At 56.1% G+C, this 21103-nt stretch overlaps 9 protein-coding genes across 9 annotated transcripts; 5 read left to right on the forward strand and 4 right to left on the reverse strand.

Moving 5' to 3' along the window:
* The first annotated feature begins 1016 nt into the window (after window positions 1-1016).
* Window positions 1017-2810, forward strand: F5144DRAFT_162079 (uncharacterized protein). Its single transcript, XM_066782554.1, has one exon. It carries the CDS (start codon window positions 1237-1239, stop codon window positions 2509-2511), a length of 1275 nt encoding a protein of 424 aa, XP_066644288.1. The 5' UTR covers window positions 1017-1236; the 3' UTR covers window positions 2512-2810.
* F5144DRAFT_162352 (uncharacterized protein) lies at window positions 2667-3534 on the forward strand. The gene has a single exon (XM_066782556.1). It carries the CDS (start codon window positions 2756-2758, stop codon window positions 3236-3238), a length of 483 nt encoding a protein of 160 aa, XP_066644289.1. The 5' UTR covers window positions 2667-2755; the 3' UTR covers window positions 3239-3534.
* Window positions 3535-4362: 828 nt separating this feature from the next.
* Window positions 4363-6231, reverse strand: F5144DRAFT_162261 (uncharacterized protein). The gene has a single exon (XM_066782555.1). The coding sequence runs from the start codon at window positions 5899-5901 to the stop codon at window positions 4603-4605; it is 1299 nt and encodes a 432-aa protein (XP_066644290.1). The 5' UTR covers window positions 5902-6231; the 3' UTR covers window positions 4363-4602.
* Window positions 6232-6709: 478 nt separating this feature from the next.
* Window positions 6710-8988, reverse strand: F5144DRAFT_566002 (acyltransferase family-domain-containing protein). The gene has a single exon (XM_066788530.1). It carries the CDS (start codon window positions 8570-8572, stop codon window positions 7082-7084), a length of 1491 nt encoding a protein of 496 aa, XP_066644291.1. The 5' UTR covers window positions 8573-8988; the 3' UTR covers window positions 6710-7081.
* Window positions 8989-11601: 2613 nt separating this feature from the next.
* On the reverse strand, window positions 11602-12307 carry F5144DRAFT_546158 (uncharacterized protein; the record flags this gene model as incomplete). The annotated part of the gene is made up of 3 exons (XM_066787397.1): window positions 11602-11617; window positions 11723-11891; window positions 11998-12307. The coding sequence occupies 3 exons, from the start codon at window positions 12305-12307 to the stop codon at window positions 11602-11604; spliced, it is 495 nt and encodes a 164-aa protein (XP_066644292.1).
* A 583-nt stretch (window positions 12308-12890) lies between these two features.
* Window positions 12891-15360, forward strand: F5144DRAFT_162826 (uncharacterized protein). Its single transcript, XM_066782557.1, has 3 exons — window positions 12891-13629; window positions 13827-15014; window positions 15067-15360. Exons 1-3 carry the CDS (start codon window positions 13375-13377, stop codon window positions 15112-15114), a joined length of 1491 nt encoding a protein of 496 aa, XP_066644293.1. The 5' UTR covers window positions 12891-13374; the 3' UTR covers window positions 15115-15360.
* A 1222-nt stretch (window positions 15361-16582) lies between these two features.
* On the reverse strand, window positions 16583-18250 carry F5144DRAFT_628096 (uncharacterized protein; the record flags this gene model as incomplete). Its single annotated transcript, XM_066792323.1, has 2 exons — window positions 16583-16977; window positions 17857-18250. The coding sequence occupies 2 exons, from the start codon at window positions 18248-18250 to the stop codon at window positions 16583-16585; spliced, it is 789 nt and encodes a 262-aa protein (XP_066644294.1).
* Window positions 18251-18461: 211 nt separating this feature from the next.
* On the forward strand, window positions 18462-19315 carry F5144DRAFT_644513 (uncharacterized protein; the record flags this gene model as incomplete). Its single annotated transcript, XM_066792849.1, has 4 exons — window positions 18462-19066; window positions 19167-19182; window positions 19222-19225; window positions 19295-19315. Exons 1-4 carry the CDS (start codon window positions 18697-18699, stop codon window positions 19313-19315), a joined length of 411 nt encoding a protein of 136 aa, XP_066644295.1. The 5' UTR covers window positions 18462-18696.
* Window positions 19316-19422: 107 nt separating this feature from the next.
* Window positions 19423-20973, forward strand: F5144DRAFT_566015 (uncharacterized protein). The gene has a single exon (XM_066788531.1). The coding sequence runs from the start codon at window positions 19566-19568 to the stop codon at window positions 20703-20705; it is 1140 nt and encodes a 379-aa protein (XP_066644296.1). The 5' UTR covers window positions 19423-19565; the 3' UTR covers window positions 20706-20973.
* Window positions 20974-21103: the final 130 nt, after the last annotated feature.

The following is a 21103-nucleotide window of genomic DNA, read 5'->3' on the forward strand; positions in this document are numbered from 1 at the left end:
ACAGGCAACCCGCGTGGCACAGCAGCATGAGGCGTGAGGTATGGCAATGGCTCGGTGAGAAGGGCATACGGGGTACATGGTCCGATCAAGGAATGCAACCCCTCCCGTGCAGATGTTGCCCGGTCGGAGAGGGCCGTAAATGTTTGTTTGTTGCTCCGATCATGATTGCGGAGCATGGATGGTGACGGGGTGCATTCATGGGTTCGACACATCGGGCCTGGTTGGTCCCTTGCTATTTTTGCGGGCATGGTTTGTTTCGCTCTCGGCTCCAACCCGCTGGGTGTGCCGTAGACGCCGCATCGCTTGTGGGTTACCTCACCCTGAGTTTTGTTCCGTTTCACGTCCCCCACCAACGACTGACAGACATGACGCTGGCAGCAGGAGGGCTCAGTCGTTGGCTGAATGACGAAGAGGAAGACAGGGAAGAGCGGGAACATCACAGGACCCTTGCCTTTCCGGCCCTCCACACCCACCATCCACCTATCAGGGTCACCCGCCCAGCTCAGCCTTTGTCGATGCTGTCTTATTGGTTTTTAGCACCCACACCCACCCACCTGCGATGCAGATGGTTTCTGCGCCCACCCCCGGGTCCAAAGAAGACGGCCACTATGGAAACCGGAGAATGGCCAGGCTGTGCCAGGTTTGACGGCATCTTCAGCGTTAGCGCAGACACTGACCGCGAGGAGGGGTGTCGACGGAGAGCACGAGATGCCGCCAAGCATGCAAGGATGCGCAAGAGCCGACCCGGGGGGCAACCCTCCCCTTCCAACACCGACTCACGTTCCATTCCCATATAATAAGAAACGGCCGCCCGCCCTTGGGTCGTCGGCCCCGGTTGTTAACCGTCTTATTCAACCCACAAGAAGCCGGTTCTGAGTAGTAACAACTGCTACCTCCAACCCGCCCTCAAACACGGTCTCTTACAAGCACTGCCATACCCGAGTCGAGAGAAGGCAATATATCTGGCCGCGGACCCCGTCCCTGCCACCAAACCACCCGCCCGACTGTCTTCGATGTCCTCATGTCGTTGAACAATATCAGACGACACTCTGACTCTCTTGTCTCGGATACGGCCGACTGACACCGAACTTGAGTCTGCCCGCCGTCCCCGTGGACACCACGGTTTCCTACAAGGACGCCGCTTGAAGGCCATTCTATTCCCCCTTTCACCTCACTGCCCACCAGACAACTTAGCCCCTTCTTCTTCTCCTTTGCAGAGCACCCAACACCGGCAAGATGTGTCTCACCAAGGTCTACTACAACACCTACTCGGACGGGGCCCAGGACATCACCGAGAAGGTCCACCCCTGCAGCGACGGCAGAAACTGCACCCGTCCTGATGTGCGCAGGTATGACCGGAAATTCCCCTTCAGCAAGCTCGGAGAGGCCGAGCCCGAGTCACAGCGAAGCCTGTCGGAGCGCCAGCCGACCCCTTACTTCTCGGGCCACACACCTCGCGGCTCCAAGTCCCCCTCCCCCTCCGGTAGACGTGACTCGGGAGTCTACATGAGCGGCGCCAACACAGGCAGCAAACGCTACGACTACAGCGACCCGTACGGCGACGGCTATGATACCTACGGCTACTCCTCCCGCCGCGATCCTCGCGACCGCTACGATCGCCCCGACCGCAACCGCGACCGTGACCGCGAACCCCGCCTCAAGCGCTCCTCCACCGCCCCTCACATCGTGTACATGGACCGCGAGCGCGACCGCGACGCCGACCGCGACGGCAAGTCCTCCCGCTCCCGCTCCCGCTCCGGCAGCCGCGACATCCCCCTCGGCCTCGTCCCCCTAGCGGACGAATACGGCCGCCGCCGCCGCCACTCCTCCTCCTCCCGCTCGCGCGAGCGCGACGGCGGGGGCAGCGACCCCAGCCACTCCGGCCTCTACTACACGGGCAGCTCACGGCGCCGCACCGACGACCCGCACGGCTACATCCTGCACAACGACGACGACGAGCGGCGCCGCCAGCGGCGCGAGCAGAAGCGCCGCCTGTCCACCTCCAGCTATATCGAGCCCTCCACCTCCGGCACCACCATCAGCGGCGACCCCTACGCCGTCGGCGCCCCCTACCTCCCCCGCCGCGCCTCCACCGTCGTCCACCACAGCGACGGCTCCATCTCCACCGGCGCCGGCACCGGCTCCTCCGGCCGCAAGCAGCTGCGCTGGGACGACCAGGTGCGTGCCGAGCGCGAGCGCCACAACGCTGAGATTGCGAACCGTCCCTACCCTGGTGAGGTCAAGGGTATTTTGAAGCATACTGATTCGATGGGTGGTGGTAAGGGGAAGGGGAAGGGCCGCGAGGTGGAGGATATTGCGGGCTTGAGGAGGGCCATTGAGCGGATGGAGATTCCGCGCAGTGGTACGGGGGAGCGGGGGCGGGATCGGGAGCCGCGCGGTCACAGGGGGGAGTGGGATTGGGGTTCGAGTGGGAGGTATGGGGCGGAGGATTTGGAGGGTGGGAGGCGTAAGAGGAGCAGGGGGTATGGTGATGAGCTGTACCGGTATTGAGCATGATGGTGGTGCATGTTGATGAGGTGATGGTGCATCGGGGATGGAGTTGATGGTTACACACATGGTGGGGTTTGGCTTTGGTGTTGGGGCATTGTTTTTGTTTTGTTGTTGTTTTTGCTTGGGGGTTGCGAGGTCGGAGATTCTTCGTTGTGCGACGGCGGATTACCGTCAGAACACATGTGCCACGCCCGACTTTAGGGATACGCATCTTTTTTCCTTTGTCACATTATGATACGACGCAATGAGAATGGATTATTTACTGCATGGCTGTCGCAACCAGATTCGAGCTGGCGTTGTGAAGTGTCCCTTCGCTTCACTCACTCACCCCTACTTCCCAACCCCATACTCCCTCCCTCTCTCCATGCTCACCACCACCAACCCATCCAAACAACAACCCACCCAACCAAAAGCCCGAAACAGGCCCTCCCCTGCCCAAGAAACAACCCGCCCACCCCAACCTCAACCACCCCGACCACGGCCACGACCACGGCCACAACCCCCAACCGGTTCAAACCTTCCCTCATCAAAACTAACTAACAAACATGCGGCCCAGCGGCGTATGTGCCGGACCTGTGTCTCGGGAGCGGCCCAACAACCCAGCCCAGATCGGCCGGGCAGCGGCCCGGTAAACAGACCCCACGCAAAGATCCCTGTGGGTTCACTCGTGCCTTGCCTTGCCTTGCCTTACCTTGCCTTGCCGTGCTTTGCCTTGCCTTGCCGGTAGGTAGGTAGGTAGGTAGGTAGGTAGGTAGGTAGGTAGGTAGGTAGGTAGGTGGGTAGGTTGCTTCACCCCTGGACTGAGCCACGCTTGTGCCGCGGTACCTGAACTGGGGAGGACGGGGGATGGATGATGGGTGGTTTCTGTGGGGCTGTGGCGGTTGGGGGATTGCCGGTGCTCTCTTCGTAGTTTGCTGGGGAAGGGTGCAATGTGCATGTTTGACTTTGTTCATCACATCAAGGCGGGCAGGGGAAGGGGGTTGTGGAATACCTGCCATGCCTAGACAGTCTTGTGCCCATCTGCGCGGGTGGTACTTACCAAACTGGGGGCTGCCGAGGAACGAAACAGGGGACCGGGCAATAGGACCACTGCAGTCGCAGGGATGCAGGGACACAGAGGCAAAGAAGCTCGGAGTTGGGCATCAGATCGTGCGGCGGCGGCGGCGTGTGGGCGGCCCGGGACGGCGGGTTTCGGGGCGGGTTGGCGGCGGTGGAGATCTGTGTGGGTTTTGCCTTGCGCGGAGGCGGCGCAAACATCGCCCGTGCAACTTGGTAGCCTGGCCGCGAGGGAGCGCAGACGGTTTTGTCTTTGGATTGATCAAGTATTAGAAGCAGAGGAGATGGACATAAAAAAAAGAGAGTGCGATGAGTAACAGATGGATGGTGAGTAAATGGCAGACGACAACGCAAAATGTCCGCGGCAACGCATTATAGACACTAATTGTATCTTATATCCAACAGCAGAAAGTATTAAACGAGATATAAGCCCAAATCCAGTTCTAAACACCACCCTTAGATAATCCCGAAGACCCTGCCTGTTGTCACGAACGCCGAAGCCCGTCTTTTCCAAGTCATGACACAGCAGAATCAGGACCATCATCATATACGCCATTACAAACAAGTATATACGAGAAAAAAATCGTGAAATCCACGAGTGTTGGGGGATGCTCCGGTGGGGGCGAATGCAGGCGGCGGAGAAAGCCCCCTGGGCAGATTGTAGAGAAAGCTGAGGGAGTGCAACCTCATCGATGCAGACAGCGGCCTGCAGTGGTTGGTGAAGAGTCGTCGCCTGGCTGTCTTGGGAGAGAAAGTTGGTGACGTTATATTATGAGGAGTCCGATGTGGGGGTACCGGTAATGAAGGGGGCTGTGGTTTCACAACATGGTCGTCGTTGAACATGGTAAGGATGAGCTATCCCGAAATGGAGATTGTGGGAAGACCGAAGGCGGGGTGAATCTCGCGGAGCCAAAAAGGGGTTGGATGTGTTGTCAAGTTGTCTCGGGCGATCTTCGGGCTGCTCCGTAGCCGCGGTCTTGCGGGGCCGGCACAAAAGGGGCGCTTCGATCCCCGATGCTAACAGGCCGGCGACGATCATGACTCTTCGCAGAGACCGAGGCCCACGAGCAGATCACCGGCGTGGACATCTATTCCTCCGGCATGCTTGTCCTCAAACCCGAAGCCGAGGAAGACGACATCGTCGAGGTAGCCGTGGTAGTTGACGCCGCGGTCCTTCCAGTTGGCCGACGTGACGTACATCATGTCGGTCCGCCGGCCCTTGTGATGCTTACGCCCGCTGATCCAGAGGGGCTTCTTGGAGATTCCGTACAACTCATAGGGGGCGCGCTGTTGGAAGAGCATCACGTACGGGTCGTATTCGCTGTGATAGTCGTAGTACGTCTTGTGCTGGATGATGGTCATGATGTAGGTGTTACCGTCGTGCGCTTCGCACTTCTTGTCGGCGCGGTTGCACAGCGTGATCTTCAGCGAGTTGGTCGCCTGGTGAATGGACTCGAGCTCAGCGGGTAGCTTAGGGAGGTAACGCTGTAAGCACTTCTCGTCGGGTTTGGCGGTCTTAGTCGCAAGCTCTGGCCCTGTGCTTCCGTCGCGCTCAAGCTTCGCATACCCCCGCTTCGGGTAAGCATCGTAGTGGACGTGCATCTCGTTATCCTTGTCCCAGAAGACGAAGTAGTTCTTCTCCATGGGGAAAAACGGCGGAGGTCGCACGATCTCGGTCCCGTCCTCGAAGTCGGTGTTGGTCATCAGCTCGTACTCCCAGTCAACCATCTTTCGGAAATCTCGAATGAATTGGCCAAAGCAGGTGTGGCCACCGTTCGAGCCGTAGATTGTTAGTGGGTTTTGGGGCCCAAAGAAGACGCGGGCGTCATGGGGGCCGACCGCCAGGTTGTAAAGCGAGAGATTATCCACGCACTTGCCGCCCGGCGACGGCTGGTAGGGCATGGGTCGCACATAGTCGATGCACATCAGGATGCCGTTGATGAACTGCGCGACGCATCCGAACTCGTACGCCTCATTGGCGGGCGTATCGCTGTTGGCATCAGTAAAGAGCTGGCCTACAACATGCCATGTGTTGTTGATCTTCTGGTGCGGGATGATGTTGGGGTTGAAGACGTCCCTGCCGAAGTTGATGTTGAAGAACCTGCCGTCGCTCGAGGATGCCGAGAAAATCTCGTAGTGTGTCTCGTTGGCGGTCAGCTTCGGCTTGCGGTGAAGGCCAGAAACGGCCGGGGTGTTCGCATCGTTGCTGAGCAGGGCGCCGACGTGGGAGCGCACGTAATCCGCGCGCGAGTGCCACAGCGCGATACTGAGCAACAGCAGGACCGCCAAAGGCCCAACCACAAGGGTCAAGCGCTTCAGATCCCTCACGATCATGGTCAACGGCGTGGGGAGGGGTGGTCGGTGTTCGGGAGTTGGTTTCGTTCGGAACGGGGGGCCAAGCGAGAGACGGAAGTAACACTGCACAACTCGACTTCAGCCGTGGTCACTGCGAACCTCGCATCGTCAATGTTGAATCGGGCGGTCGGCGGTCGGCGGTCGGGAAGGAAAAGGAGATAACGCGAGTCGAGATGCAGAGAAAAAGCCCCCAAAGATTCCAACGCTAGGTCACTTTGGCGCTAGTGCCAAGCCAGCGTCAGCGAAGCTTGAGCAAACTTAAAATGGGTGGTGGGGGCAGAATCCCGTCAGCCATCCGCGCAAATCCACGGAGATCTGACAGGGCAGAGAACGATGGGGATCAGGGTGAGGAGGGAAAGGGGTGGTTTTGACTTCGTACCTGAGGGGGCTCAAGAATGTCGAATGCTGGCTACGGGAGATCATTGCCACAATTCGGCATCAAGAACTCATCGTTCCCATCGGTGGCATATGCCAGAAATCGCAGGGTTACCGTTTCCGGGCGCCCCTGAGGGCGGCGATATTCTGCATCCGTGGGGCCGGATGAGAAAATTGGCAACAAAAATTGGGACCATCAGCAAGTGAGACAGGCTGGACCCTGGCGCATTCCAGACCACCTGTGCGAGCCCGTCCCTCGAACCCACTAAGCCGGATTCAGCCCCGCATTCAAGGGGGAAGGCGGCATTATCTTCGGTGATTGGTTGATCTCACCACCGCAGAACACGAAGAAGGAAGGAGAACGAACGAGGCATGGCACGCGAGACAACGCAGCAACCGAGAACGGCACGAGTTGCATGGCAATGCGTGGAAATCTCGTTTTCATCTTGGATAAATAATTAGGATGCACTGACTGAGAACCTGAGTGGGAAACATTTGTAGATAGTCGGGGAGATGCCGCCGTCGCCATGAAAAAAAGCAGTAATTCTTGTGCAGAAGCAACTTGAAGGAAACGTAGATATTCACCTCACGCGACGCCGAGTCAGGCCTGGTGACTTCCATCTCTAACCTCTTTTGTGTGTTTCCCATCCACGCCATTAAACACGTATATATTTCGTACATGGTAAATACTCCGGGGGAAATTGCCCAAATCACACACATGACATGCCCAAAATATGTCCAAAATATGTCCAAGAAAACGAGGGCCGTAGCAAACTCCGAGATATCATGCCGGCAGCCTTGCCGGCCGGGATGCTGAAGTCGTCTTATACAACCACTGCGGGAACCGCACGCTTGGCTCGTCAAACGCCCTCGTAACCACCTCCGCCAGGTAAAGGGTAACGGGAAGGAGGATCAGATGCGGCACCAGAAATGCTACCTCAAGCCCCAACGGCCCTGACTTGGGCAACGGGAAGAGGTTTATCCACTGGGGGATGTTGAGGAAGCGCGAGTCCTTGGGCCATCCCACCGCGGCGTACAGCCGATCGCCGAGTGTCCAGAGCACCGGGCCGTGGACGAGATACAGCGAAAAGGAAATCCGGCCGAGGTACTGACAGAACCGCGTCTCAAAGAAACGTTTCAGCCAGGAGATGTGGGGCGTCGACACGACGAGGAACACGGCGGCCCAGAAGAGGAAGAACCACTTGACGTCCAAGACGGCCTGGGGCTTGAGGTAGGAGAGCAGATACCATCCAGGGTTCCGCGCCAAATCCTCAGCCTCGCTGCCGTTGGCCGGGCAGCCCCCCAGGTAGAGCGCGATGGCGAACATGGTGTAGAAGATGGTGGTTTTGTGAGGGCGGAACCGGTCGAAAAAGGCCGGCAGGTCATCCTTCGCAGCCAGGTGGTCCAGGTCGTTGAGCATCATGCCCGCGGAGAACAGGGCGCAGTACCAGCCGTCGACGATGTACATGAAGTAGAAGATCAGACCGGCCTCGCACCACAGCCGGGCATTCCTGCTGCATTTCGAGAAGGCGAGAAGGGAGGTGTAGATGACGATGGAGCCCTTGAACTCGACAGGGATCGACCAGAGGTGGAAGTTGTAGCTCAGCCAGCCGACCTTGCCGTTGTTGAAGACAAAACTGAAGTTCTTGATCTCGGCATACCAATCCCACGCCGCCTGGAGGTAGTTGGCCTTGGCCGGACGGTCGTCGATCCAAATCCCAAAAGCATGAACAAAGGTCATGTAGACGAAAGTGGTGCATAGGATAGGGATGTAGAGCCGTAGCCATCGCCTGAACAGCGCCGAAGCGAGGTTGTCGGCCAGCTTCGCCTGCTCGCCGGCGTGGATGAGACTTATGGGCTTGGCGGAAAGGACATAGCCGGAGATAACAAAAAACGAAGCGACAGCGAAATGACCACCGTGGAAGAAGTTGCGGATTATCGGTAATGTGACGAAATAGTGACTGCCGTTGAAGCCGAAGCTCGATTCCAAGGATACGAGTTGGGGGGGCACGTGGGCCCAGAGTTCGTGGTGGTGCCAGTAGACCAAAAAGGCGGCGAATCCTCTGAGGCCATCGAGATATGCCGTCGGCCTGAGCTTCTCGGGTTGACTACCGTTGGGCTTGGATGACCATGGTGAGAGCACGCGGATGAGACCGGAGGATCCGGAGGATGCCAGCCATGAGGCGATGGCGACCATGTCGGAGGAAGGGGGACCAGAGCTCAACAGCTCGTCGTCCCGTTTCGGCTCAATTGTCCCTTCCAGGTCACTCGGCATCGTAGATCTCAACGTCGCCGACTCGAGAGAAAGAGGGCTCGAGATGGGCGGACGTTGATGATGAGCATGACTGACGGGCCTTCAAATCAGGGATTCTGGCCCCAGTGGGCCGAACAGACCGTTTCAGCCAGTGGGCCAGGGGGGAAGCTCGAAAGGGAAAAGGGGCTTTTGCCGCCCCCACAGATTGCCCTGGTCTGTGCTGTCTGCTGCGCCTCGCAAACAGTGTCAACCACTGAAGAAGCGAATCTGGGCGCTGCCCGATTGGCCTTGGCTGGATCAAATTCAATATTTTGGACTTGGCAAATAGACGGCTGCACTGCGCCTTTTGCGATGTTTTTCAAGCCGAAAGCTGGAACTTGAATGGCGGGTGTGGTGCTGTGTTACGAGGCGCAACGAAGAGTCTGAGTTGACGAAAGTGGGAGTGTGAGAATCCAATCAACGGCCCTGACAGACTGGCAGACGTTGAGAGAGCCCGTTCCAGAAGGCACGCGACGTGAATCAGTCCCACGCGATGCCAAGACCTGTTGGCCCACGCCCAAGAACGCACAACTCAGCAATTTGGCGCCAATGCACCTCTGTCAACCAAACAACAGCTTCAAGACCCCCAATCCAAGATGTTAAACCGGCAACCGGCACGCCTTCGGATAACCGGCCCTTTGCACACGTTCTCACAAGGGTACCGCATAACTACCTGCTACCTTTCCCATATTTACTTTTGTACATTTGCTCACGTGCCATTCGGAGTTTTAGCCGGATGATTCAGCTTTTGCTCCCGAGTCTCCTTCTGACTTCGGCAGGCTGTCTCGGCCCGCGCGCCATCGTTAGGTGCCCTGCCCATGAACTAATTCGGGAACGCTCAAATCTGCCCTTGCAGCAGACCCCAAAGAGCACAACCCAACCTCAAGCCGTAAATCCACCGTAACGAAACACCGAGCCCCGCGAGCTTGGCTTTTTGTGCCATCGTATCTTCAGCCTTGTTGTTCAACCTCAATGCCCAGCGTCCCAGTTCTCACATGCCGTCCGACGTTACGCGCCGATCCTGTCGCTTCTCTCTTCCAAAACGGCAAGTTGGCTGCCGATAGTGCAACATGAGATTCCCAGTGCCGGTTGAGTCGCCTTGCCCCCGGCCCCAGATCCCCGTCCTGTCCACTTGTCTGCGGGAAACCAAGCTTCTTGTTGCTTCAAACTCCCCACTTACCGCTTTCGACCAGGATCGGCCTCCTTCACAATCCTGGGCCAGGACGGAGTGATGGCGTTTTCAGCACACGATAGAGACACTCCCATCGGGCTTAACGTTCTGGGATACCCCTTCCACAGTCCGGTCGACAACGTGAAAGCTTGTGACATTCATGTCCTCTATCCTGATGTGGGATTGCTCCCTAGTCGTCTCGTCACAGTTTCCTCGGTGACAAGGGTTTTGTGTGTGCCTTTAAATGCTATGACTCTGAACCCATCCCAAACATCTTCGCAGCTTTCTGAGAGTACGAGCAAATATGAAATACTCAGACACGCTCGCCACGCTGAAGTTGTTGCCCCCTTGGGCCCTTTCTCATCCACTCTATCTCCCTGCTCGCAGCCCCTTCATCGATCTTGCAGGACAAGCCACAGAACCGCATCCTGACACAATACAAAAGGCTCTATTGATCTTGCCAGTCTATACCGTCCATTGCTATCACCTTGCCCAGTTACCCCCAGCATTTTATCACGATCGTTGTGGAAGAAAATGACCAAGCCTTGGCCAGCTTGCGGCAGTCTAAACGGGCCAAAACTTTCTCCAAAACATTATGTGACAGATCTGGAAGAGAAAATTGCGGATCGAACGTCGAAAAACAAGTTTACAACAGGACATAATAAAAGATAACGTTCATGAACTCCGGCAATACTGCAAGACAGAAACGAACCACAACAACCAGCTCACTTAGGCATGCAGGACGAAACTTAGCTCCTGCGGGTTCCCCGGTTAACTCGGCCCATTATTGAGCCAAGTCACGTCGTTAGTATCACCATGATCAAGGCCGACCTGTCCTGGTACACAATGGTTCACATTGAGGACAGGGCCATCACAGAAATGGATGTTGAGGCACGCATTGAAGCTGTCAACTTCTTCATCCCGCACGCTAGGTACCGCCTCGGCATGGCGATAGGCATGGAAACCAACCAGCCACACTTACATAACCGACCGCCCCCCTATCTCACCTTAGCGGCGAGTCGGCGGCCCCGTGTCTTCGACTGCACCATCCTAACATTGGCTCATCCCACCGCCACGTTGGCCGTGGATATGCAATGGGGAGAAGGACAAGCCATGAGAGAGGTTGAGATTAAGGCGGTGAGGAACCACGTCGGGATGTAGCCGGGGCGAACCAAGGAATTCACACCCCCCTGGCGGCTGTGTTGCCGGATCCGACTTTGGTACCGGCTATCCCCACCGTGACCGGAGCCGCTCCTGCATGATGTGGTGGATTTCCGCCCGGTGGGTCTCTGCAGCGGCAAGCAGCAAGGTCCGCGGCACGGATACGAATGTTGAACTGGGGCACCAGCCTCTCGGCTAGGTACCAGTGGAGGGCCAGGGGGTAAGGACTTTTGACTTCCCGCTTTCTTCCGCTTCGGCGTCCTTGTATTTAGTCAGAGGCCCGGACCTCTTTGAGGGAGGGGAGGCAAGGAATCCATACCTTTCTTTTCTACACTTGCGGAGGTGACTCGCTTTCGCGGTACGCAAGACCGCGGCCCTGTGACCAGAGGGCCACGCCCGTAAGCGATCCAGGACCGCAATCATAGCATTCGCGGGGGGAGTTTACCGCTTTCTGAGCTATCCCCTCTCTCATTGACATCACAAGGCGGGTACTTAACCCAAGCGTTGGTAGTGTGTGTGATTCTGAGGTGTATCACCGTTTCAATAATCAGGTAGAAATCTATAATATCGTAGTGTTATATAATCACTTTATTAATAGTCTAATAGTCTAGTAGTCTAGTAGTCTAGTAGTCTAGTAGTCTAGTAGTCTAGTAGTCTAGTAGTCTAGTAGTCTAGTAGTCTAGTAGTCTAGTAGTCTAGTAGTCTAGTAGTCTAGTAGTCTAGTATTACTAATGAGTGCGGTACTAATTCCGAGCCCTGGTTGGGCTTTACCTGATTGATACCGTGGACGGACGACTCACGACCGCTCAAGGGTTGCCTCACTGTCAATTGCTGCCTCCACCCTTGCAGATGCTTCACAAGCCCTCCCGGCAGCTCCTTTCCCACATTCCAACCCCAACTGGGTCTTCCCGGTGATAGCAACTGCCCTCCCTCCGCCGTCAAGCCGTACGGTCTGGCGCACAGTGATCACTACCACAAGACATCAATGATTAACACAAGTCACCCCAGCTGTCTGTCCATCGACAACCATTCAACACTTTCACCAACCACCTCACAAACCCGTGCAATCACTCACCATTCTCAGGCCACTCCGGATCCACCTCATACCAGAACCCTGGCTCATCACAACTCTTGGTCGTCTCGCCCGAACTCGGGTCATAGAGCTGCTTGCACGTGACAACAACCTCAGGGATGCCAGAGTACGTGGCAGACAGGTTCTCCCAACGGTAGCCCGAGACTGCGTTGCCGCGCGAGTAGGCCAGGTCCCAGTACCCGTACTGTGGGTCGGCGGTGTCCCGGGGGGAGCCTTTTGTTCCAGTTAGCGGGTGGGCTGAGGCGGTTGCTGCGAGGAGGCCGAGGCTGAGGATGGGGTGGTGTTGGTGCATGGTGGGAACCTAATCTGCCCTGGGCCGCGTGCCGCCTGGCCGGGTGCTGTGGTGGGTGCGGTGGTGGGAGAGGTGCAAGGGATGCCGCGACGGCTGTGGTTTGCACGGTGGAAACCGCGGTTGGGGGGTTGAGGGGAAACTCGGGCAGTTTTAGGCCGGGACAAGCGGCTTGAAGGTGAAACGTTGCGTGATATGTGGCCGCATCGTTACGGGTCGTAGGCAATATGCACGCGCTTCATCTGTGTTGGCTATAGGCTATAGTTAGCACCGGCGGGTACTTCTTTTTTCTTGACAAAGTTGACTCCGCCATTGATTCCAGTCACAGCAACGCAACCAACACAGACGAGGGTACTTCGTGTATCAAGGGAGGTTAACTCGTCGACTCGCAGTTTACGCGTCCATGACTCCACATTCCTCAGTGCCGCCTTCCCAGGCGGCACGATGGCACCCAGGTGGCGCCTGGTGCACTTCAGGTGGCACGGCACGAAGCGGGTCGCAGCTGTGGCGCGGCAGCGCAGCAGTGGGCGCATTGCGGCAAGGCTTGCTTGGATGGAATCTTGGAAACCTGCAGATCAGTATCAAGAGCAACAGGCAACCCTAACCCGTCAGAAACAGCAAGGCAAAACCAAACAAACCACAAACTGCTCTTCGATCACGTGAGGGGAGAGAAAATCCATGGCCAGCGTTCGTGTTTTGCACCCTCTTCCCGCAGCGAAAGGCAGCAGCATCGCGCGCGCCCCTCTCTTCATCCTCATTCTTTCTTAAAGCGCTTGAGAACCCCCCGGTTACCTGATTTTTCTCTGAACGTTGCTCTTCAGCTTGCTTGCGCGGCCGACAAAACGTGGTCTCAAAGCCGCGGTCCCTCCTTCCCGGCGTCTGCCATTACCGAAACCCACTCAGGCTCTGCTGCAGAGCCCAACCCGCCTTAACCCTAATCCGGCTTGCTCTCCTTTCCATCCTGGCATTTGGCATCCCAGCATCCTGGCAACCCAGCAAACAAACCATCTCTTCGCCCCCTGAACATCGCCCCTTACATCGCCAGTGCCTTTAACATTTAAACCACCATCATGAGCCGATACGATGGACCAGAGGCTGTTGAGCGGGATCCCACCCAGCCCTACGCTGCTGCTTTACAATCATGGGAAAACTCTGTTCGCGATAGGCATGCGATCGAGCAGAACCTTCACATGAGCTACATGGATTTGCTTCGCCGCTATCGAGAGAAATGTGACGAGTGCGACCGCGAGAAGCGCAACGCTATGATTTGGGAAAAAGAACAGCGCATGTCTGAGAGAGAGTTGAATGGTCTCAAGGTTGCTGTCGTAAGTCTCCACAAGTTCTCAAAAGTCCCTGCCCGCCGCCCCCCGAGGATCCAAGGCCCGTTCCATCCCGGACCCCCCCCGCGTCCCGAATCCCAGGGTTGAGATGATGTCCGTGTCTGGACCCTGCAGGCAGCGCAGCCCCCACGGATCGGATCTCGCATCCTCCCGTTTCCCACCATATTAGTAACACCATCCAGGAAGCTTCTCCCTTTGCCTTTGTCGTTGTTGACGGGGATGGGGCTGTCTTTCGGGAAGACCTTATTGCACGTGGGGAGGAGGGCGGCGGACAAGCTGCCCACGAGCTGCATCAACAACTTAAGGCTTACTTCCACGAAAACCCACAACTCTCCAACATCGACAGCATTTTTGTGCACGTCGTCCTTAGTGTCGAGGGGCTCTCCCGGGCTCTTCATGCTTCCGGTACTCTCCCTGTTACCGACTTCGCCGCCTTGACCAAGTTTGCCCGCGGATTCGCCCGCGCCCAGCCTCTTTTCACCTTCACCGATGTTGGCTACGGCAAGGAGCAGGCCGACCATAAAGTGCGTAAGCTGTTTGAACTCATGGAGAAGAACATTCAGTGCAAGTGCCTCATCTTGGCCGGCTGTCACGATAACGGTTACGCTACATTCCTCGAGTCCTTCCGCGGCAACCACAAGATCTGCCTACTGGAAACGACCCCTCCCGCCGCCGACTTCAGGAAGTTTACCTTCAAGCGCGTTGCCTTCCCTTCGGTCTTCCGCTCGGAGCCCATACCCTCCAAGCCGGCCGGCCTCTCGGCATACACAGCGCCCCCGGTGGTGTCTCCGGCATACACTGGGACCAGAACCTCGCCGCCACCACTATTCAGCCCCATCGGGAATGGGATGAACAGCTTGCCTAGCCCGGCAGCAACTGTGTCCCCTAAGCCTGCCCCGGCTCCGATCGCCGTGAGCAAGCCTGAAGCCCAGTCCACCAACAGCTATGCCACGGTGGGGCGAAGCACCGCCCCCTTGACTATCAACATTGCGAGCCAGAAGAAGCCAGCATCGACCCGTCCCTTTTATATGCTCAACGGCAATAACGAGCGCGTGGATGTCCCGCTAGGGAAGCCCGATATTAATGCTGTCAAGGCGTTGGAAGAGCGGAGGCAGATGAGCGGCATGAATCTTTGCAACCGCTACCATTTGGCTAACAACTGCAAAAACACCAACTGCAATTTCTATCACGGAGAGCGCTTGACGCCCGCCCAGCTGCTTGCTCTGCGCCATAAGACTCGGAACCTAGTCTGTGGCTCTGGCCACCATTGCCGCGAGGTTACGTGCAATCTCGGCCATCATTGCGCCAACGCGGGATCGTGCTACTTTGGTGACGACTGCCGTTTCTCCGAGATGCACGGCATGGATACTGTATGTTTCCCTCGAGTGTGTTTGCATGGAAGCCTTCTAACCGCGTGTACAGACTCCCACCCTTAAGGTTTACGAGGATGGTAGCCGTGAGCTCATCTAGACTTAGAACCCCTCCCGAGTTTGATAAGAGAATTACCGAGTTGGTAGCGAGATGGTAGGCGATGTTGTTGATTTAGTCGCGTATGCGCTGCCCCCGGGTTGCGGCAACATTTAAGAGTTTGGCGGTCTCGGGTTTTCGGATCTTGAGCGGGGGCGAGCATGTTTTGTTGGGGTTTTACGATGCGATGCATCTTATTTTGTTGCACCATACGCTCATTACCTGTTTTCAAGTTTACATTGAGTTGGGCCAAATTGATATCAGCACGCAAACTTAGTTATCAGTTTTCGCATTCTTAAATTTACGGATGATGTTGATGGAGCCAGAGAAGTTGCATGCCGGTGAAGGAGAGCAACCATGAGTCGAGCAGCCATGTCGATGGCGGCTGGCCAAAGAAATGACAATTGTGGGTAAGGTGCTGCTGGATCCTCTGCAGCGGTATCAATACAACTTCCCCCCCTCTCCGGAGGTTCCCCAACAAACAAAACAACAACCTAAACCAACCTCCCAAACATCCTCTTCATCCATCCCCCCTTCCCCTCCAACACCTCCCTCCGAAACTGACAATGCATAAAACACAGCACATGAAAAAAAATCCACACCTGCTCCCCCACCCCCCGACGCACCACCATCTTTTCCCCGCCCTCCCCACGCAACCACCCCAACCGACCCCGCCACTTCTCTTCCCTGTCCTCTTCCCCCCCATCCCCTCCACTACCACCACCACCACCACTACCTCCCGATGACGACGAGGAAGGCAACGCCGGGAAAGACAGCGAAGTCGGCGACGGCGGGTACAGCCCGCTCATGCAGGCCACCACGAAGCGCGCGTAGTAGTCTTCGACGGTGCACTCGCGCGGCGACTGGCCGGTGCGGCGGCGCCAGTGGTGGCGGCGGGGAGGCGTGCGGTTGTGGGGGTCGTGGGGGCTGTTGGCTCCGGTCCAGCGGGCGAGGGTGGTTGTGTTGATGGGGTTGGTGGTGGTGGTGGCTACGTTGGCGGGGTCGGTGGTGGTGGTGATGAGGTCGGTGGTGGTGGTGGTGGTGTGAGGGAGTTGTTGATATTATTGAGGGTGCCGAACACCTGGTAGTGTGGTGTTTGGCCCCACCGTTGACTCGAAGATGGGAGAGAACTGGAATTCGGACACGACGGGACTTTTACTCAGTTCTACACGGTATCAATCCCACGACTGCACGGCTTGCGAGGAGGATCCTCGACTGGCTGATGGACTCGGGGAGGCTGCCGATGAACAGCTTGGCCAGGACGCTCGAGCTGGGAACGGCGGCCTAAAGCGCCCCCGTTCGGAGGCCAGGAGGCCTCCTCTCTTTGTATACGTAGACTCACCAGAACGCATCGTTCCTTGATTGTTGGTAGGGGTTTTTCACCCGGCCCGGGAGGGCACGGTTTTCCTGTACACTAAATAGCAGAGGGTCCGGCACGCCCTAAGGCATAGCGGAGTATGAATAATATATATTATTGAGGGTGCAAGGCTGGCAATAGCAGGTTGGGGAGCAGCCGCGCGTTGGGCAGGCCCATGTCGTGTGAAGAGTCGGCTGGCTCGTGTCCCGTGAGCAGGCGCCAGGTGTTGCTGGCAGCGGTGCGGATGCGGGAGGGGGCCTGGGCGATACGCCACTGCGGTGGGCGCGTTGGGTCGGCCGTGGGCTCGTGGTGCTCTAAAACGTCACGTTGGAACTGCCCCCAGGGGGCTTGGAGGACCGGCCAGTCAAAGAGCTGCATCAGGCTGGAGGAGGACAGGGTATTGCTCCCCCGCAGGAGGATTCGCTCGAAGCGGTTCCAGCGTTCCCGGGGTAAGACACCGGACTCCTTCACCATGGCTTGGATATCGGTCATGGACTCGTCATACAGGGCTGGCCGATCGCACACATCGGTTGTTAGCTCTACGGGGAAACTCGCTGCCCGGGGGCTCGGTGTATTATTATCCTGGAGAGGGCTGTAGCGGCTACTTGTGGAGGATTACGGTTGGAGTGATTTTCAGTCTGGGCTCGGCTGCTCGAAGTTGCAGTTCGTAGCGGAGGGAAAGGCGAGGTGTTCAGCGCCTCTGGGCCCCAGCGGCGTCCCGGAAATGCGCCCAGTCCTGGAGAAGGATGTGAAGCAAATGTTGCGGAGGAGTTCTGGGCGCCTTGCGGGTGGTGTCCCGCTATGGAAGGGGGGTATGATACTGGGTAAGATGCTCCATGGTACCTTTCTCCATCCCACCCTGGGACTAAGCTGAGAGGAACGTTGCGGGCAGCCGTGGGGATCGCCGCGCATCAGGCCAATCTTTAGTTGCCCAAAGTGTAGTCTCTGCTCCATGGATAGTGTTATGCCATGTTTGCCCGTATCTTTCAGATGATGAGGACATATTTGATCGTGGGGAGTTTTAAACTTATGATTTGATTTGTTTTTGGGGATCAGTTGCATTGAATGCGGTGTAATGCTAGATTTGTATGAGATATAGTGTGACGGGAGGTTAAGATTGAAGGCTCCGTGTTCAATCCCTTAGGAGGCATTCACCCAAGTTCAAGATTCATGCTCTCCAAACTCAACTACGAGGGGTGAAAGACAATCAACAAAGTCACGAATTGATCAGCATGAAGCGGTGGATAATGTAAAGAAATTAATTTATCTATAGGTACTTTGTGAAGCAAAGTATCATGTTCAAGAAGGTACCTGCCACTCAATTGTTCATGGGACAAGGCTAATCTCGTGTTAGGCAGTGCTTAAACACCCTTTAATCCGTGACACACTCTTATCAAGAGAGTCAAGAGAGTCTGCGACATTTTGTTCGGCTTGGAGCTCGTTAATCCGCGCCCTGGCGCTTTTCACCCCTTCCGTGATGCTGTCAACACAAATGCGAGTGATTTCCAATAAGGAGATCACGGTAATCAGCACACCGGCAATGAAAGCCACCCGGAAACAAAAGTCCCAGAGGTACGCATAGCGCTCGACATAAAACTCGAAGTCCCTATCAAAGGACGGGTGTTTGGCAATCTCTGCGAACGCGGCAGCGATGTTTGGGTGCTCCAACGCAAGTCTACAAACAGTCATGAAACAGGCGAAAAGGCCGAAGCCGAAGCAACACCCTGCTGAGGCGACCAGGAACACATCCCTGAGCATGCTGAGAACTACGTTCAGAGCCATGTTTCTGGATGGGTGGTGTGGCGGAACGATGAAGATGATGCTAGAGGTGCTTATGTTCAATGAGAGACTTCGAGTGATGATGACTGGATGGACACTGAGAACAACGAGGATGGACACGATGAGCAGACTGGCGCATCTTTTATACAAGCCCTAAACTACCCGCAGTGGATTATTACATTTTCTTTATGATACAGATTTGAACCAGATAATCCGGAAATCTTGTTTCTGCAACCCTTGGTTGCTCCGCGGACAATGGTAGGTACTTAGGTGGCTAAGCAACAACTGCTTTGAAGAGCGTATCTGATCAAGAACAATTTAAAGTAGATAATAAACCCCCAGTAGTCAATTCCATAGAAACCTAATATTACAAGTCCTCCCCACCATGCCGACGTTGTGGTGCATATCTTCTGCATGATCACTGTATCTACAACCCCGTCATTGATTGGATGCAGGAGAAGCATAAAGTCATGATGATCCCAATCAAGGCCGATATTACGGCCATTATAATCCTGTTGTTAACACAGGTGGCAGAGGCCGCGCCGATAGCAGTCGACCACACTCATTCCTCACAGAGCGCCACGACTGTCACTGCAACCAAGCGCGACACACCGGCCGCCACGCCGGAAGTGATAGGCACCGCATCCGCAGTCGCAGGGATTCTCGGCCTCATGTTCATCTTTTACTGCTACCAGCAGTGGAAGCAGAGGCGCGACGCGCGTGAGAGGCAGGGCAAGGACAACGCATTCGAGATGGCAGTGCGCATAGGGGTTGAAAGACGCAAGCTGGCTGCAGCAAAGAATGGCACGGTTGAGGATGGTAGGGTTGCGCAAAGTTTAGATCCGTAGAGGAGGAGGGTGAGGTGGCGGGTAATATAACCGGTATATAAAAGAATGTGTTTTCTGTCCATTTGCGTCAGTGATCATAGATGTTTGGTAAGGCATTTAATGTTCACTGCTCGGGAACCGTTACAGTGATGTATGTACTTGTTTTTACCTGCCAGGCTAAGGATCGTACCTAGTGTTGGTGATGCCCCCGCCACAATAGCCACCCGGCTTCATTTCGTGAAGAAATATGAGGACCAGGAGTGTCCCAGTCAAATAAAGCCGCCTGATCCGGGTGACCGGGAAGTTTCCCGTCCAACGTTGGTTCCACGCTACAACTAGCATCACGGCCCTCGGTCTTATTTATACGACCCCTGTGCATGGGACAAGCAATAACAGCTCTTGGCAAGGCTTCGTCCGTAGTATTTTTTGCCTCTTTCATTTGACAGACATCTCAACCGTCAGAGGTCTCAGAATCTCAATCAGACCTCACCATGATGACTCACGAACTGGCAGATGACTGCGAGAAACCTGCTTGTCCTTACGTGGTCGGTATTAGGTTCGCTGTGACGGTCCACAACCCTCCCCCTCCTTTTGGCGGTGGCAGTTACCGCGGCAACCCAGGACCCCGACCATGGGAACAGTACCGCCAGATCATGGACTTCACCCAAACTCAATACTGCGTTAAGGATCTACAGCCAGATGAGCCCTCGAGATCTGCGACGCCACCGGCCGCGAGTGCGAAGAGCTCCGTGAAGCCACCATGTCATGGAAACTCACCCGCACCAATGACACTTGCCTCAGCCCCAAGGCGCTTGCTGGCTATCGACTCCTTGATCCGGAGCGGCGACCAGGTTGGAGCCCAGGTTGTCACCTGCCACTGGGAACACGACGCCCACAAAACGAAATACGTGGCCAAGATATATGACCCGTTGTATTACAGTTTTGAGGAGCCCGACCACCCGGGCATGCCGACCGACGTGGTGTGGACCGCGGCACGCGACTACAGCATTGAAGCCGCCGCATACCAACAACTGCAGGCCTACGAGAAGTCCTGGGCAGCGACGGACCCCAGGGACGAGTCCAAAAACATACGCGGGTGCTACCCAGCTTTTTTTGGTTCCTTTTCCATCACTTTCAAGCTTGTTTGCAACGGCAAACTCTACACTCGCATTGTACCCTTGATTCTCACCGAGCACTTCCCTTCATCAATGGAGTCTCAAATCGTCACCAAGACTCGCAACAACCCTAACGGTTGGGGAAAGCTCCGGGTGGTCGAGCTGCCCGGCACCGAGCAGTCCCGCATCCACACATTCGCCCGCGCCGCCAGTTCCTTCATGCGGCTGACCATGGCAGGCGTGGGGCAGGGGGACTTTGCGCCGCGCAACATCTTCCTCGTTGGCGAACCGGAGACTGCTGAGTTTCGGGTCGTTATTGGCGATTTTAACATCGCCAAGATCTTCCCTTTGATGACGCCGAAGCGAGCCCCTCCAGCCACCATAGACCCGATCAGCTTTTGTGAAGACCCGGGTTGGGAAGATAGATTCTGCGACTGGCTCCCGCCGTGGTTTTTTACCGATGGGGAGAAGCGAAGAGCCTGTCTGAGAGAGGAATTTTCCAGTGGGAAGCCGTAGGGAATCTGTACTTCTGGCTTGCGACGGTGGGGGGTTTCTGGGTATGTTCGGGAACGGGTTCGTTTAGTTGTCTCGGTAATATTAGAGATTCCCTAGATCTCAAAGGGCAAATGTGGTCTGATGGCCGGGGCAGGTTCTGCCGTAAAGCTATTCGCACCTGTCAGTGACAAGTCACAAGTCCCAAAGCGACAAGGATACAGGTATCTACTAGAAGCAACCCCTCGGTTTGACCTTTGCCATTACTGCCATGGGGTTTATCCCCGAACAAACGGTTTGTTGGGTTCGGCGGCTGTGCTAGAACCTCTTTGTAGCAGAGATTGGAGACTTTGTTAACCTCTTGGCTTAGAGAGACCGTTAATAGTTTGTCTAGTGCCAGGCACAGCACAAACACCACTGGC

The sequence above is a fragment of the Chaetomium tenue genome, assembly GCF_020726465.1.
Source record: "Chaetomium tenue strain MPI-SDFR-AT-0079 chromosome Unknown F5144scaffold_3, whole genome shotgun sequence".
Lineage (NCBI taxonomy): Eukaryota > Fungi > Ascomycota > Sordariomycetes > Sordariales > Chaetomiaceae > Chaetomium > Chaetomium tenue.

Excerpts from the sequence above, each read along its gene's own strand:
- F5144DRAFT_162352 (XM_066782556.1), top strand. The coding sequence starts at position 2,756 with ATGAGAATGGATTATTTACTGCATGGCTGTCGCAACCAGATTCGAGCT.
- F5144DRAFT_162261 (XM_066782555.1), bottom strand. The coding sequence starts at position 5,901 with ATGATCGTGAGGGATCTGAAGCGCTTGACCCTTGTGGTTGGGCCTTTG.
- F5144DRAFT_162826 (XM_066782557.1), top strand. The coding sequence starts at position 13,375 with ATGAGCCGATACGATGGACCAGAGGCTGTTGAGCGGGATCCCACCCAG. Across the intron at positions 13,630-13,826 it reads ATGGTCTCAAGGTTGCTGTC|GAAGCTTCTCCCTTTGCCTT; the intron begins GTAAGTCTCCAC and ends AACACCATCCAG. Across the intron at positions 15,015-15,066 it reads AGATGCACGGCATGGATACT|ACTCCCACCCTTAAGGTTTA; the intron begins GTATGTTTCCCT and ends CCGCGTGTACAG.
- F5144DRAFT_566002 (XM_066788530.1), bottom strand. The coding sequence starts at position 8,572 with ATGCCGAGTGACCTGGAAGGGACAATTGAGCCGAAACGGGACGACGAG.
- F5144DRAFT_162079 (XM_066782554.1), top strand. The coding sequence starts at position 1,237 with ATGTGTCTCACCAAGGTCTACTACAACACCTACTCGGACGGGGCCCAG.
- F5144DRAFT_566015 (XM_066788531.1), top strand. The coding sequence starts at position 19,566 with ATGATGACTCACGAACTGGCAGATGACTGCGAGAAACCTGCTTGTCCT.